At 52.5% G+C, this 16,154-nt stretch overlaps 1 protein-coding gene across 1 annotated transcript; it reads left to right on the top strand.

Annotated features, from left to right (window-relative positions):
- Nucleotides 1-1,320: 1,320 nt before the first annotated feature.
- On the top strand, nt 1,321-14,951 carry DVL3 (dishevelled segment polarity protein 3). Its single transcript, XM_037839502.1, has 15 exons — nt 1,321-1,481; nt 6,555-6,624; nt 7,146-7,267; nt 7,388-7,497; nt 7,691-7,826; nt 8,000-8,093; nt 8,307-8,376; nt 9,018-9,157; nt 9,336-9,412; nt 9,502-9,569; nt 9,723-9,872; nt 10,468-10,599; nt 10,783-10,950; nt 14,094-14,309; nt 14,398-14,951. The coding sequence occupies exons 1-15, from the start codon at nt 1,321-1,323 to the stop codon at nt 14,832-14,834; spliced, it is 2,151 nt and encodes a 716-aa protein (XP_037695430.1). The 3' UTR covers nt 14,835-14,951.
- The last annotated feature ends 1,203 nt before the right edge of the window (nt 14,952-16,154 follow it).

The following is a 16,154-nucleotide window of genomic DNA, read 5'->3' as shown; positions in this document are numbered from 1 at the left end:
AGCCTAGAAAGTCCTATATGATCTATCCCTGACCTACCTTTTCAACCTCATCTACCACTGTTCCTCCAGTCACAATGGCATTCTCCCTGTTCCTCAAATTTGGCAAGCTTATTCCTGTCATGAGCCTTTATATTTGGCTGGGCCCTCTTTCCCCAAATCTTCTGATCTGTTCCTCCTCATCAGTTAGGTCTTAGCTCAGATGGAAGAGGTCTTCTCTGATCAACTTATCTTGAATAGTCCTCTTTTCCCCATAACAATCATCACTTCGTTTTATCTTCTTGGTAGTGTTTATCACTCTCCAAAATTATTTACAAGCCTGTGTGCTTCCTTGAAGGTCCTGAAGGCACCCTTAACTGTCCTTATTACTGCTATATCTCATGCATGGCACCCTTGCCTTGCACATAGTAGGCACTCAATATTTATTAAACGAATTAAAAGCCAAGGGTGAAGCGATTTATTAGGAAACAGTTTAGACTTAACCTTCCCAATCATGCATGCATCCAGTCATTTGTCATTCAATCTATTTATGACACGACCGCTAAGCCCCTGACCCTGGCTAGGCCGACTGAGGTTATCAGGAAAAATAAGAACTGTCCAACCCTCAAGGAGCTCAACTTGGTGAGCTCAATGACAGCAGCTGTGCTTCTCAACTGATCCTAAAGAGCAAAGTTGAGGTCACTTTCCTCCAGCGATGCATCGTCAGAATAAACCCCCTCCCCCCGGATCATCTCCAGGGACCAAAGCGTCTCCTCCTTTCCACCCCTCCTTGACTGTAAAGGAGGCGTGGATCCCACTTGGGTCCAGAGACAGAACCTTGTAGGGTCCATAAACGCGGCCATCCTGGTCAGCTCTCCCCTTTCATTTCTGTGGGCCCCGGCCGGGCCTGGGACCAGAGCAAAGGAGCTGAAGCGGCGCCGGGAGGTCGGCGGGCGGGTGTCAGCGGGGCCCGGGCTGAAGGCCCGGCCATCTGCCGCCAGTCGAGCGTTTCTCGGCCGCCGCCGGGGGTGTGGCTGCGCCTGGGCGGGGCGGCGCCGGGGCCGGGGGAGGGGAGCGGGCCTGGCTGCAGCCCAGAGCCGGGAGGGCCGCGGCCACCGGAAGAGTCGCGGTCGCCAGCCGAGCCGGGAGAGTGGGGAGCGGAAGCGGCAGCGGCAGGCGGCGCTGGGACCCGGGAGCGGCCGGAGAACAAGGGAGCTGGCGCCGCGGCCGGCCGCGCAGCTGGGCTGAGCCGCTGGGCCGCCCCGAGCGCCGCCGCTGCCCAAGAGGCCCGGCCCGGCCGCCCGAGCAGGCCGCACACGGGCCGCCGGGCCCGAGGCCGGAGCCATGGGCGAGACCAAGATCATTTACCACCTAGACGGGCAGGAGACGCCGTACCTGGTGAAGCTGCCCCTGCCCGCTGAGCGCGTCACCCTGGCGGACTTTAAGGGCGTTCTGCAGCGACCCAGCTATAAGTTTTTCTTCAAGTCTATGGACGACGATTTCGGGTGAGGATGGCCCCCGCCCCGCCTCCTGGGACCCCACTGTGGCTTCTAGGGGTTTCTAGGGGACGACTCGGCCCGTTTGGACCGCCTTGGCTTTTTCAGAGCCTTGAAGTTACAGTCCCTCTAAGGACTCCCTGTTCACCTCTTGTGAGGGGGGCATTAGGGGGATGTCCAACTCCCCAAATGCATTCAGAGTTCCTACTAGTCAGCACCTTCACCTCCTCGGAGACCAGAGGCCCCCATACACAGAAACACACATCCCTCCACCCAATTCCACAGCCAGAGTCCCAGCCCTCCTCCTGCCAAGGGAGCCACCTCTTTAACATAGGCTTGAGATGTTTGGCACTTAACCTTTTCCTTCTCCATCTTTTCAGCTTCACAGCTCAGAACCATATTTGGAGTATCCCACATCTAAAGGCTATGCTGGGGGACTTTGAACTGGGGGGTGGGGGAACATGCTCCAGCGCCAGGCTGTATGCTGGGGCCTGCAGACCTGATGTTTATTTAGCTGCCTCTCCTCTCCCTTGTGGAGTGTTTAAGATGCTGTCAAGGGATTGGAGCACCTGACCCCTGTGGAGGACTCATCACTAAACCAGGTGCTGATCTCCCCTCAGAATTGGGGCCTGTTTCCTCCAAATGGTGGCTAAGGGGGAGACCTTGGGAAGGGCCTCTGAGTCTGGATGGGAAGGTCAGGAAGAATCTCTTGGTGTTCATCATCTTCCCCTCCCTAGCCGGGTCTTCCCCTCCACCCAGCTGCAGGGCTTTGGACGGGCGGAGTTTGGAAGCAGTGACTTCCCCTTTAAGAAGAGATGGAATGTTGGAGCCTGAAGGTTCTGTAGCAGCTGGCCTTGGAAGGGTAGCCTGGTGGATCCTCTCACCCCCACCTCCCCAACTCCCAGGGGACTAGGGGAGGGGGAGGCCCCACACCAGCCAGCCTCAAGGAGTCCAGTGCTGGGCCTGGAGGCCCATGGGGGAGGCCTCACCCCGCTGTCCAGGCCTGAAGGGTGCTTCTCCAGCCCTCACCCGGGGCCTGCTCTGTGCACTGGAACTGAGGCCCCAGAACTGAGTGAAGGGAGACATTCTTCTCCTAGGTGGTCATCAGTCTAGCTTCTCTCCCAGAGCCTCAGCCCTCCTTGCCCAGGAAGCACGCACCTTCTATCTTCTGCTTGGCATTTTTTTGCTGTCACTTTCCACCCTGGAACTCAGGGCTTGAAGAGCCCATGAGATCATGTGTGTGAAAGTGCTTTGTACAGAGGGAAGCACTATGTAGCTTCTAATTATTCTTGCTTCTGTTGTTGTTCCTATCCTGGGATGAGATATTCCTGCCGTGATGATGATTCTCTGGCTTCAGTTCAGAGACAGACACCCTGATTGGATGATTCTGAAGAGAGATTGATCTGGAAAAGGTGGGGTGGATAGTCTGGCCTGGCTTGGTAAGAAGAGGGTTAGAAGAGACTGATACTGCCTTGGGATATGGGATGTGGGAAAACCAGCCAGTATGCAGGGGCTACCCTGGGGCCACCCAGATGCCCTGAGGGGCTGGCATAGTTAAAATACATTAAAATAAATATATAACTATTGAACTAAGCAGTGTTCACCCAGGTACCATGTGAAGTCATGTTGCATACATCATTAATACCCTTTGTAAAATATCAGACTAGGCCATTTTAGCAGGGTTGAGAATAATGCTAAAAATGAAGTGGAAAAATTGATTTTGTTTTTATCCCCAGAAGGATAAATGAGCAGGAGACCTGGTAGAGCTATCTTGTCAGACACACACACACACACACACACATACACTAATAGTTGAGGAATATATATATATAATTTCATTTATTTAACAAACCATTTTGTAGTGCTTACAGAATGCCGGGCACTGATCTAAATGCTTTTCAAATCTTTCCTCTTTTTAACCTCATACAGCCCTGTGAAATGAGTAATACTATCCCCAGTTTACAGATCAGGAAACTAAAGCACAGAAAACTTAAGTGATTTGTCCAAGGTCACACAGTGAGTAAATGGCAGCGTTTGATTCGACGTCTGGCATCTGGTTGCAGGCTCCCCAAGGCATCTGGCTCCCCAAAGTCTATGGCCTTATCCACACAATTGTAAGCATGTATTATCCATATTTTACAGATGCATCCTCTCTGAGGGAGATGTTCTGCCTTGGCAAACTGTAGAGTTGATAGGGTTGCCACTTACCCAAGCCCCTTGAAAGGAGCGTGAGCAGAGGCTAGAGGCCCCTGCTGACAGATGGGAAAGTGGGGCAGCGGAGAAGGCTGCCATCTCTCCAGTCTCAACATGTGTGTGCAAGGTTCACCCTCTGAAGCTCCAGTTTGTGAGGCATCAGGACTCCCCAAGCCTTATCTGGGTTCCAGAAGTATTTGTCAAGCTCAGGGTAGGAGGAAGGATAAACAATTTTCAGCCCTGAGTTGATGGTGGATGGAAGAACAAGGTACCCACTAGGAGTCTGGCTTTGAGCTGTGAGAGGGAGCAGCATGGGAAGTTTGGTCACTTAACTGTGTTGCTCCCTCCTCCAAGTCACACACTATCCTGTCTCTGGGCCTTCTACCTGGAACACTCTTCCCTTATATCCCCCAGGTTCAAATTCTCCTGTCCTGGTTGAACTTTTCCATGGGAAGACTCATGGCACTTTATCCTATTTATCCTTACACCCCTACACAGCTCCTAGCCAGGACCTGACACATAAATAACACTCAGCAGATTCTGTCCAGTGAACAAATCTGCTGCTCTTACAGCCATTCCCACTTCCTGCTTGCAATTACTTACGTGAAGTATCCCCTGGACCGTAACATCTCTGAGGAAAAGTCAGGCTCTTGGCCTGATCTTGAGGACCATCCAATGGCAAGCACAGGACCTAAAACCCACTGGGCTCTCAGCAGAGGCTTCTGGATTGAATGAATGAATGACGAGCAGAAGATGTGTTTGGTCCCTGCCCTAAGAAACTTACACCTAGTTAGAAAGAGAATATGGACCCTGCTAAAAAAATGAGGAAGTTAATAACTAACTTTTAATAACTGGCATAGGCCATGCATTTATGAATTCCATTTACCAAGAGGAGACAAAGATTCGGAAAAGTTAAGTAATTTCTCTAAGATGGGAGGGCTTAACTGGCAGAATTGGAATTTGAACCCAGATTTGTCCAATTCCCCTTGGTGTGTGTGTGTGTGTGTGTGTGTGTGTGTGTGTGTGTGTGACGGGGGGGGGAGGGGGGGGGGACTATGGAACCCGGAGACATTCAGCTCTGCTGTAGGAGGTAGAGGCCTATCCGAGGTCCCCCAAGACTGCCGAAGATCAGCTGATCTTTGTGACTCAGCAGAGCCTTGGCAACCTGTTGGTGACCCCCAGAAAGAGAGGAAACATCTGTAGCATGGAGCTGTGTGGTGGGGCCTACTGGTGAAAGGGGAGGTGGGGACTCAGCAGTGGTTTCCCATTTCAGGGAGACCCTCCCTAAAGCAGGTCACAGAGTCCCTGCCATGCAACTTACACAAACCCTTTTTCCTTTGAGCACCCATTCCCACAGGGGGACTGCATGCTTGGGGGTACCCAGTTGCCAGACTGGCCAGTGAGTCTGAGCTACCTTTCTGTCCCTTCTTCCCAGCCTATTCTGTCTCCAGGCTTTCTGCCATGGTGGGCTGAGCAGGATGATGTGGGCTGCTTTTTGGGGTCGCTGTGGGACTAGAAATAGTGGAGGAGTCAGAGCTGGGTGGGAGGGAGGAGGGCAGGCTCAGCCTGCAAACTTGGCTGCAAGTCCAAGAATGTGAGCATCACAAGGAGCCAAGCACGTCCCCGGCTCTGGGAAGAAGCTGCTCCAAGAACAAGGGAGGACTGGGCTTCCCAGCCTCCTTCTTTGTTGTCTGCCCTTTCTGCTCAGAACTCCAGGCATGTGTCATCTTGCTCCTGACCACGTCTCCGCAGCTCTATACTACGGGGTGTTTGACACAGTCTGAGGGTCTTAAAGCTTTTCCATTTCCTTCCCTGGCCCCAAACCACAGTCTGTGTCTGACTTCTTGCCTCATGGCATGCCAGACTACAGGGCTTGACTGCTTCCCACCCCCCATTCCCCACATCACTGTCCCCCCACCTCCCATCCTCCACACAGAAACACATCAGCTGTATTCTTCCAGAAAAGAATGTGAAATACAGTGGAAAGAGTATGGGTTGGGGGTCAGACAAGCCTGGAGTCAAATTACAGCTCTGATGTCTTCTAGCTTTGTGACTTTGAACAAGTTATTGAATGTTTCTCAGTTTCCTTATTCAAAAATAAAGATCATATCCTTTACCTCATGAGGCTGATGTGAAGATCGTGTGTTATAACTATAGGAAGATAAAATGGTATAGTCGGTAAGAATTCAGGCTGGCCAGAATTCAAATTCCAACTCTTCACTTAGTTAAGTGGTGTCACCTCCTGACCCTTAATTTCCCTATCTATACCTACCTTTTGGCATTGTTGTGAATATTAGGTGAAATGATACAAGTGCTCAGCATAGTGCTCAGTCCATAATACGTACTCAGTAAGTGAGAGCAATTGTTAATTATAATGGCACATGGAGGATGCTTGGCAAATGCCTTCTCCCTATCCCTTCCCTAATTTCCCTGAATCCTTCAAGTCCATATCTTCCAGAAGAATGTCAGGATTCCTGTCCAATTGAGAAGGGAAGGGCAGTCATAACTGCATGCTTTTCCCTATTTGGGGAACAGAGGAAAAGAGAAAACCCGCCCAGGAGAGATTTGGAGATGGGTAAAGCACCCTCGAAAGTCTAGGGAGTGGGTGCCCCCAGGCAGAACAGCAATTTGTCAGGTGTAATTTACAGTTGCCTGTTGACAGAGAAGATGCCCCAGGAAGGTAGCTGGCCTGGGCAGGGTTGAGGTCTTCCTGATGGTGCTAAAGAGCTGTCCCTGGATCATCCCCCACCCCTGCTCCCATTTGAACAGGCTTGTACTGGTGATTTGTTTCCCAGTTTGGGGTGGAGGAGCCCCTGAGAGTTGGAATTGTGAGAACACCATTTCTACCCCGCAGACTCATTCTGTTACCACCACCCCCTTTTCCTGCAGAGTGGTGAAGGAAGAGATCTCGGATGACAATGCCAAGCTACCCTGCTTCAACGGCCGGGTGGTATCCTGGGTAAGGAGCCCTCCTTGGCCCCTTTCCACCTGCATTCCTCTGATGGGTTGGAGGGAGGAAAGGCATTGCTGAGACTATAGTCGGGCCCCTGGTAGTATTATACTTGAATATCTAACTCTTCCTTTCATTTTCTAACTGAGCCATTTCTCACTCCCCAGATGCTATAGCCCTGATGAAAGGGGGATAATAGTGTGGGGGTGGATGGGGGGGAAGAGACAGAAACACACACAGTAGGGGCAAAGTGTCTCCTTTGCCCTGTAAGAGACTTTGCCTCAGGTTCCCTCTTGACACCTGCTGACCTCTGCTTTGGGCCACTGACCCTTGTTTCCATCCCCACTTCTCCATCCGATGCCTCCCAGCTCCTCATCTCAGCTGCCCTTGTACAGTCCTGTCTTATCTCCCTCAGTGTTCCCTGTTTCATTCTTCTAAGGTGACCCCTTCACATCCTGACAGAAGTCAACTATCCCCCTTCTCCCTGCTGCCTCCTGTATCATACTACCCACCCACTTTGTCCCCATCAGCTGGTGTCAGCTGAGGGCTCACACCCAGAGCCAGCTCCTTTCTGTACTGACAACCCATCAGAGCTGCCACCTCCCATGGAGCGCATAGGAGGCATTGGGGACTCCCGGCCTCCATCCTTCCAGTGAGTATGACCTTAGGGTGCAAAGGGCTCTTGGGGGAGGGACACATTGACTCAGCCCAGGGCTGGGGGAGGGAGCCTCCAGCCTGCTCCACCCTGCATCAAGTCCTCTCTTCCCTGCAGCCCTCATGCCAGTGGGGGCAGCCAGGAGAACCTGGACAATGACACAGAGACAGACTCCTTGGTTTCTGCCCAGCGAGAGCGACCACGCCGGAGGGATGGCCCAGAGCACAGTATGTCTCCCCTGAATCTAGGCCCTCTCCACCCCCATGCCCTCTCCACAGCTTCCACTCAGCCTACTGCCTCTTTGCCGTACTGCCTGAGCTCTGGATTTGCCCAGCCCCAGTGCAGCCCCTGGCCTGCCCTTTTCTCCTTTCCTTTGTGCATCAGGCACTGTGTCAAAACAGCTGCCTCTGTCCCCTGCAGCAACCCGAATAAATGGAACTACTAAGGGGGAACGTCGGCGAGAACCAGGGGGATATGATAGCTCATCTACCCTTATGAGCAGCGAGTTGGAGACCACCAGCTTCTTTGACTCAGATGAAGATGACTCCACCAGCAGGTGGGGCTTTACTTTTATGTGTACTGTGGGGCAGGTGACCCCTGAGGAGCTCTGAACCCTGAGGCTGCAGGGCCCCTGGGAGGGATGTGGGCTTTGAGTTGGAGATCTGGGCCCTGCAGTGCCTCTGGGCAGGGCTGGGCCAGCCTGGTGAGGAACAACTATGGGCTCCACAGGTTCAGCAGCTCCACGGAGCAGAGCAGTGCCTCACGCCTGATGAGAAGACATAAGCGGCGGCGGCGGAAGCAGAAGGTTTCGCGGATCGAACGGGTATGGGGCATGGGATGCTAGGGATGGGTGGGGACAGACTGTGAGCCCTGCCCAGGCAGCACCAGAGCATCTCCTTCCCTTGGTTCTTTCCTTTTGGTTCAGTATTAAAACCTTGGAGGGTAGGTGCTGAGGGCTCACCTTGAAGAGGAGTTGGGTGGGAGCAGTGAGTTCCTGCCACCCCTACCTGCTACTTAAGGCCTCTGTCTATTCCAGTCCTCGTCCTTCAGCAGCATCACGGACTCTACCATGTCACTCAACATCATCACAGTCACTCTCAATATGGGTGAGTCTGTTGAAACAACACTCTTGAGCACCTGCTATATGTCAGATGCTGGGCAGACTCAAGGAGTTCAGAGAGGTGCAAGATATGTTCCCTGCCCTCAAGGAGCTCTCTTTGCATAAACTGATATACAAACTGATCATTTCAGTATCTCTTAATGAAAGCTATGACAGAGATGAACACAGAGAGCTGTGGAAGCAGAGAATGGTATCAGGGAAGGCTTCTGGAGATGGTGATTTCTGAAAATGTTAACCCCCCCCCTTCCCCTCTTTCAACCATTGTATCTTTGCTCTGTGATTTCAGTCCTTGGAACTATCCCTTAGGAGATAGTTAGACATGGCAGAAAGAGCCCTGACTTTGACATTTACAGCTGAGTTTGAATCCTAGTCCTGCCACTTACTGGCTTAGAAAAGCCACTTAAATTCTCTGAACCTCAGTTACCTGCTCTGTAAAATGGGACTTAAGGTCCTTACCTCACAACCAGAGAGGATTAAATAAAAGCATGTTTGATCATGCTAGACATAGTACCTGATTCATGTTCAGTAAATGTCAATCCTAGTTTCTTTCTACTCATTTTCTAATAAGGGACTGGGAATTTGGGTAGGAACCTTGCTTCCCTTTCAAGATCTTGTTACTCTCTCCAGAAAAGTATAACTTCTTGGGCATATCCATTGTGGGCCAAAGCAACGAGCGTGGTGATGGAGGCATCTACATTGGCTCCATCATGAAGGGTGGGGCTGTGGCTGCTGACGGACGCATTGAGCCAGGAGATATGCTGTTACAGGTACCATTGCCCACCACGGGTGGTGGTGTTGATAGGATTGGGGAGATGTCCTCACCATCTATACCCTGCTAATTCAGAGATCCCTCCTTGGTGGGAGGAAGGGTCCTGACCCACCAAGTTCAGTCCCCCACCCCCCAAGTCCAGCTGCTTATCCCCCTCCTCCCACCTTCTTTCCCAGGTAAACGAGATCAACTTTGAGAATATGAGTAACGACGATGCAGTCCGGGTATTGCGAGAGATTGTGCACAAACCGGGGTATGGATAGGATGGGGCACTGGGGAGGAGGGGCAGTCATTTCTAGCCATCAGGCATCCTGCCTTCACTAGGGATACCCTTGCTTTCAGGCCCATCACCCTGACTGTAGCCAAGTGCTGGGACCCAAGCCCACGTGGTTGCTTCACACTGCCCAGGAGTAAGTGGATGGGGGATTCGGCCCTAAAGCTGGTGCCTGGCATACATGAGCCTTGTCTCTTCTTTCTTCTAGTCACCCTGAAGCCCCATACCCACTCTATTGGGTCCAGCATTCGGCAGGGTGAGCACCTATGACTCCTTATCCTCCTTGCAGGTGAGCCCATCCGGCCCATTGACCCTGCAGCCTGGGTTTCCCACACTGCAGCCATGACCGGCACCTTCCCTGCCTATGGCATGAGCCCCTCCCTGAGCACCATCACCTCTACCAGCTCCTCTATCACCAGCTCCATCCCTGACACAGAACGTGAGTGTTTACCTCTGTCCCCAGCAGGCAGGGCCAGGTGGGAGGAACTGATGAGGGCCCACGTGGGGACTTTTGCTTAAGCAGCAGAGGGACTGGGAAGGGGACTCAGCTCATTCCAGTTACCAGGCACTGCATCTTCTTCTCCCATTGGACACCCTGACCCTCACCAAGCAGTGTTCACTTCTGAACTTGTATGAAATACCAAGTAAGCCTCAATTTCTTCTTATAAAATGGGACTAACAATATGCACTTTACCAGGTTTCTTTGAGGTTTAATGAGGATATAAGTGAAGCATCAATCAGTGTGTTGCATAAAGTAAGCACTCAATAAGTGGCTGCTGTTTTTATCATCGTAATATGCACATTGTATACTGCACTAAGCACCTTCATTTATACTATTTAATCTGCAAACATTGTAAAGTAGATACTAAATCCCTATTTTTATGGAAGGGGAAACTGAGTGTCCAAGAACTTAGTAATTTGCTTAGCATTGGTCCCATAATCATTAGGTGGTAGAGCTGGAATGCAAACTCCTATCTATTGAACCCTATAGCCCCCTTCTGTTTCAATATTCTTCCTCCCTCACCCTCCCCCAGGCCTAGATGACTTCCACCTGTCCATCCACAGTGACATGGCTGCTATTGTAAAAGCTATGGCCTCCCCTGAATCCGGGCTGGAGGTCCGTGACCGCATGTGGCTCAAGATTACCATCCCTAATGCTTTCATTGGTGAGAGTGGCCCCTTGGTGGGATGAGGGACAGGTGTTGGGGACTGATGAGTGGGGCAGCCCAGGGCCCAAGAACTCCCTTGGACCACTCCTTTGAGCTGAAATCAGTCCCAGCCTCATGGCTTCTGTGAGGTCAGGTGAGCCCAAGTCAGATGGGCCTCTCAAGTGGCAGCCTTGCCCCCAGGCTCGGATGTGGTGGACTGGCTATACCACAATGTGGAAGGCTTCACAGACCGGCGGGAGGCCCGCAAGTATGCCAGCAACCTGCTGAAAGCCGGCTTCATCCGCCACACTGTCAACAAGATCACCTTCTCTGAGCAGTGCTACTACATCTTCGGCGACCTTTGTGGCAGTAAGTGCCTCTCCTACCTCCTTGCCCTGTCTTTTGTCTGGGAGTGGAGAGGTGCCTGGGGATGTGGCAGCAGACTTCAGGGAACCCAGAGAGGGGAGCAGCAGAGCTAGTGGCCCAGCTTGAGGCCTGAGAAATCTGCAGGCAGGGCAGAATCAGTCCAGCCGCTTCACCTGCCCTGTGTCCCCCTCTTGGGGCTGGCATTTTCTAAGCACCTGCTCTGTGCCTAGCACTGGCCTGGTTATTTCTAAAGCATTATCTCTCTCAGTCCTCACAACTTCCTCCCCGCCTACAGGTGGGAGAGGAGTTGGGAGGTGGGGAATAGGGTGTGTGATTACTATCCCTGTTTTCAGGTGAGCAAACTGAGATTATGAATGTTAATAGTCCACCCTAGGTCTCACAACTAAAAGCAGAGGAACTAGGCCTTGGATCTGGATGCTCCTCACCACCTGGGTGTATGGTGCTATAGAAACCTTGTCTCAGTGAGGCCAGAGTTCCTACCCTTGACCCCTGCTCAGCCTCCCAGAACCAAGCAGGTTTCACCAGGGCAGGACCTGGCCCCAAGTCCACAGCCTCCTCAAACCCCTGAGGGTGGGATGAAGCTGGAGGATCTGCCAGGAACAAGTTGCAGAGGACTCTGCAAGCTGTACCAAGGAGTTTGGACTTGATCCTGAGAGAGCACAAAGCCAATGTGGTTTTATTGAGCAAGAGAGGCCTGCAAGGATCCGCCCTTCCCCTTCTGAGCCTGAGGACAACTCTGGGGATGGGAAATCCTCATTGCTCAGGACTGGGAGCTGAGGCCCACCCCAGCAGCTGCATCTGCTCTGAGGGAGTCTTCTCTCAGGGTAGAGGTGCTGGCTTCAGTCCCAAAGCTAAATCTTGAAATGTTTCAGATTGAATTCTAGGGACTAGAATGGCTGTCCAGCACAGCACACTTCTCAGAGTGTAGGGTGGGGTCCCTTGCCCTCAGCAGTTTCCATCACAGCCCCATGGAATGATGACAGATACATAGGCTTTTGGAGTTAGTTCTGAGTTCACATCCTAACTCCACCCTTACTGAGTGAACATGAGCAAGTGACACAGTGTCTCAGTGCCTTGATTTCTTGATCTGTAAGATGGAAGTAATAGAACTCACAGAGAGTTCTACTCTCAGTGAGTAAGAACCTCATAAAGCAGTTTTGAGGATAGGAGAACCTCATACAGCTGTTTTGAGGGCGATATAAGATAGTAAATATAATGCTCTTAGCACAGTGTTTGGCCCACAATAAGTGCTCTATAAAAGTTGGCCATTGTATATTTAATTAGTTCCAAGATGCACATTTTTTCACATTTTAATATCTCTGAAATTTGATTGCATCTTACAAAGCCTTCTTAAATTCAAAGAAATATGGTTATTATTTTCATTATTAATAATCCTTTTTAGCAGAAGTCAGCCCTGGTCCCAAATCTTGAGCAATACATATAGCCTCTAAGGGCAGCTGTGGCTTTTGCTCAAGAGATGTTGTTTCTTCCCTGGGGCCTCCTGGGTCTCTCACTCATGGACCAAGGCCACCAGAGGCCCAGCTGGAGGTGGGGGTGGGGGTGGAGGAGATGCTGACAGAACACGCCTTTATCTTGTCACTGGTTGAGGTCTCGTTAGTGTGAGAGTATGGCAAGCTCAAAAGAAAGAGTTGGGGTCTTGGGTAGCCCCAGAAGCACACAGTCACTTCCCTCAGGATGACACCCTAGAGGCTAAAGTAGTTTTTTGGGCAGGAAGCAAGGCAAGTCCCTGCTTCCCCCTAGTCCCCCATCCCCTCATACACATAAATAAACATATATGTTTGCCAGACTCTTAACATCTTAATGGCTTGGCTAATAGAGTACAGGTTGCCTCAGCCTGCTCACAGCCCCCTCTTCTCACCTATTCTCCGCTGGAAAGCTGGACTGGTTCATCTCAGGGCTCAGAGGAAAGGGCACACCTGTATTTGACAGGTGACCCCCCCCCAAGGCAATTACAGCTCCCTAGGAGTTCTGGGACCTAGTACAGATGGGGTGTTAACAAGGGGTATCCCAGGCAGGTAGTCAGTCCTAGAGACCCCTTTCCCCCTTCAAGGTAGTTCTAATGTAGGTGGGGGCAGCCTTGCCCTTGAGGAGTGCTCAGTGTACTGGGGAAGCCAGAGTCATGAAATAAGTGATGTTAATACAGTAAGACAGATGCTATGAAGAGCCAGGCCTGGCTGGGAGTGGGGTGGAGAGCACAGAGGAGGCACCTAACTGGTTCCTTCTGGCCCCTTCCCTTTCCACTCCCACCCTCCCCAGCAGCACCAGGAAACTGTGGTCAGGGCCAAGGGCCTTCCCAGATATTCACTAAATGGGGAGGCTCTGAAAGGCTCTATGTTGATTCTGGGCTTTTAATGGATATTTCTTCTAGTCCTAGATTAGAGGGGAGGGCAACATTTCACTTAAATTTCCCCCAAACTGCCTCCTGCTCCTAACTAACAATCTCATCTAGAAAGGTAAGGAGAAGCTGAACAACTCTTAGCTTCCGTCCTGGCTACAGATTGAGTTAACCTCAAGCTGATCATATAACCTCTCTGGACTTCACTTTCCTCATCTGGAAAAATGTGAATAATACCTTCCTCATAGGGTGGCCATAACCTTTGCATGGGATAAAGCACTTTGTACTGTGTTTCAGAAATTGTAGGTATGAATACCTGGTGACTCTCTGGCATTTCAGCCTTCCATATTCCCCCAACTTCTTATGCTCTGAGTGAACAGAAAAGAAAATGGTCAAATACAGTTTGACCACTGAGCACAAAGGAGAATCTGCCAGAAGCTTGGTAGGGGGGCTCCAAGGGATTGGAAAATGGGTGTCAGAATCGGCACTGAGCATCTTAAATGGTGGCTCATGGCCTTCCTGAAGAGGGTTTTCCCCGGGGTTGTCTCTGCCAGGTCTCCCACTCCATGCTTCCAGCAAGTGGGAGAAGGTCCAAAGTAGGCATGAGATCTGTCAGGTGCCTCCTCCTATTCTGATCAGAAATACCACTACTGTTGCAGTCATCCAAAGCAAACCCACCAGACTAGGCTGGGACCCCTTCTCTCCTGATTAAGGGGTGCAGGGGCAAGGGATAGACCCAGCTCACCAGGCCCGCCCCTCCCCTCCACAGACATGGCCAACCTGTCCCTCCATGACCACGACGGCTCCAGCGGCGCCTCTGACCAGGACACACTGGCCCCTTTGCCACACCCGGGGGCTGCCCCTTGGCCCATGGCTTTCCCTTACCAGTACCCGCCACCCCCCCACCCTTACAACCCGCATCCTGGCTTCCCGGAGCTGGGATACAGCTACGGCGGGGGCAGTGCCAGCAGCCAGCACAGTGAAGGTAAGGCGGAGGGAGCCGTGGAGCGGAGCAGCAGGTGGGCTCCAGGCTTGCTCTGCAAGATCTGAGCGTCCCCACTCGGTCCCTACAGGCAGCCGGAGCAGCGGCTCCAACCGCAGCGGCAGCGACCGCAGGAAAGAGAAGGACCCGAAGGCCGGGGACTCGAAGTCCGGCGGCAGTGGCAGCGAGTCGGACCATACAACACGCAGCAGCCTGCGGGGGCCGCGGGAGCGGGCTCCCAGCGAGCGCTCGGGCCCGGCAGCCAGCGAGCACAGTCACCGCAGCCACCACTCACTGGCCAGCAGCCTGCGCAGCCACCACACGCACCCGAGCTACGGGCCCCCTGGCGTGCCCCCGCTCTACGGCCCCCCCATGCTGATGATGCCCCCGCCACCCACCGCCATGGGGCCCCCGGGGGCTCCCCCGGGCCGCGACCTGGCCTCGGTGCCCCCAGAACTGACCGCCAGCAGACAGTCCTTCCGCATGGCCATGGGAAACCCCAGTGAGTTCTTCGTGGATGTGATGTGAGCTGGGCCCCTCCCTGACTTCCAGTCCACCCTCACCCTGGCCGGCTGCCTCCCTCTCTCCATCCGTCCATCTTTTTAACTTTGGTACCTGAAAGGGAAATAAACGGAACTAAATCCAGGCACCCTAACTGCTTGCGGGGTGCCGGGAGGGCAGAGTGTACCCACGAGTTGGCTCTGCAGCCCCTAACCTGTCTCTGGTCCCAGCTTGTGCCACTTGCCCATGCCCCCTGCCCACTAACTCCTAGGCAGATCCTTCATTTCCCTGGCCTGCAGGTTACCAGACTTGCTGGTGCTGCTGTTTCCTCCCTTCCCCTCCACACACACACACTTTAGGAGCTGACCACAGCAGAGTCCTTGGATGCCTGCTGACCCCTTTGTTCCCTCCTTTTTCCCCTCAGTTCCCTTTCACCACTCATTCAGTTACATCATACCTCTGTTAACCCACCTCCTCGAGCATGTGTGCAAATCTCTTGACTTTGCCCCATAATACTGCCACCCCACCACCACCACCAAAAATTTTTTTTTCACTTCATCTGCCCCTCCTTCTAACTGTTCCCCTGCCTGCTGCCTCAGCCCTGCACTGTAGCGCTGTAGTCACCTCCGTAGCCATCCATGCTATCCTTGCCTATGCTCAGCCCTGACCAGAAAGGGTTTCTCAGTTGCCTGAGTTGCTAGTGCGTTCCAGGGAGCATCTCCTCTATCTCCCCCCACTTTCCGCCATGCCTGGCCTGTGTGCTGGTTCCTTCAGACTTCTAACCCTACTAACCAGCAGGCTTGCCTCACCTCTGGGCCTGAAACATTTCTTTTCTTTGTTTTTTCCTTCCCCAATTTTCCCTGGGCCTGGAGCAGCCAAGAATTTCGGGCTGTTTGACTTTCTGTGAGCCCACAGCGAGGGCCTCCGAGGAGACCAGGAGCCCTACTTCAGCAGCCCCTCACTGCTCCCCAAAGATGTCCAGCCCCCACACCCACATTTCAGCCTATTGAGTCACTAGGCTTCTTGGGGAGGGCCCCAGCCTCTCACCCATCCCCTTTCCAAAGTGAATGTTCTCTCTCTCATTCTCTCTAGTTCTGTTTCTTTCACACACACACAGACACACACACACAGCACATGCAGGTGCCTATGCAAGTTTGCTTAGTCTCAGGGCTGGTCCCTTCCAAAGGGCTGGATCCCTCTCTCCCAGTCCTCTCCCAGATTGTGGGGCTGGTCCCCTGATTTCCCTCTCCCTTCCTCATAGCCCTCAAGCTTCCCACACATTCTATCATCTTCCTACCTGGATAAAGCCCATAAGCTGGTTCTCAGACTGGGCTCAGCAGAGGAGTC

This window comes from Choloepus didactylus, chromosome 1 (assembly GCF_015220235.1).
Source record: "Choloepus didactylus isolate mChoDid1 chromosome 1, mChoDid1.pri, whole genome shotgun sequence".
Lineage (NCBI taxonomy): Eukaryota > Metazoa > Chordata > Mammalia > Pilosa > Megalonychidae > Choloepus > Choloepus didactylus.
Note: the sequence above shows the minus strand (reverse complement) of the source record. Positions and strands in the feature narration are given on the sequence as shown.

Excerpts from the sequence above, each read along its gene's own strand:
- DVL3 (XM_037839502.1), top strand. The coding sequence starts at position 1,321 with ATGGGCGAGACCAAGATCATTTACCACCTAGACGGGCAGGAGACGCCG. Across the intron at positions 7,268-7,387 it reads TCCCGGCCTCCATCCTTCCA|CCCTCATGCCAGTGGGGGCA; the intron begins GTGAGTATGACC and ends TCTTCCCTGCAG. Across the intron at positions 10,600-10,782 it reads CATCCCTAATGCTTTCATTG|GCTCGGATGTGGTGGACTGG; the intron begins GTGAGAGTGGCC and ends CCTTGCCCCCAG.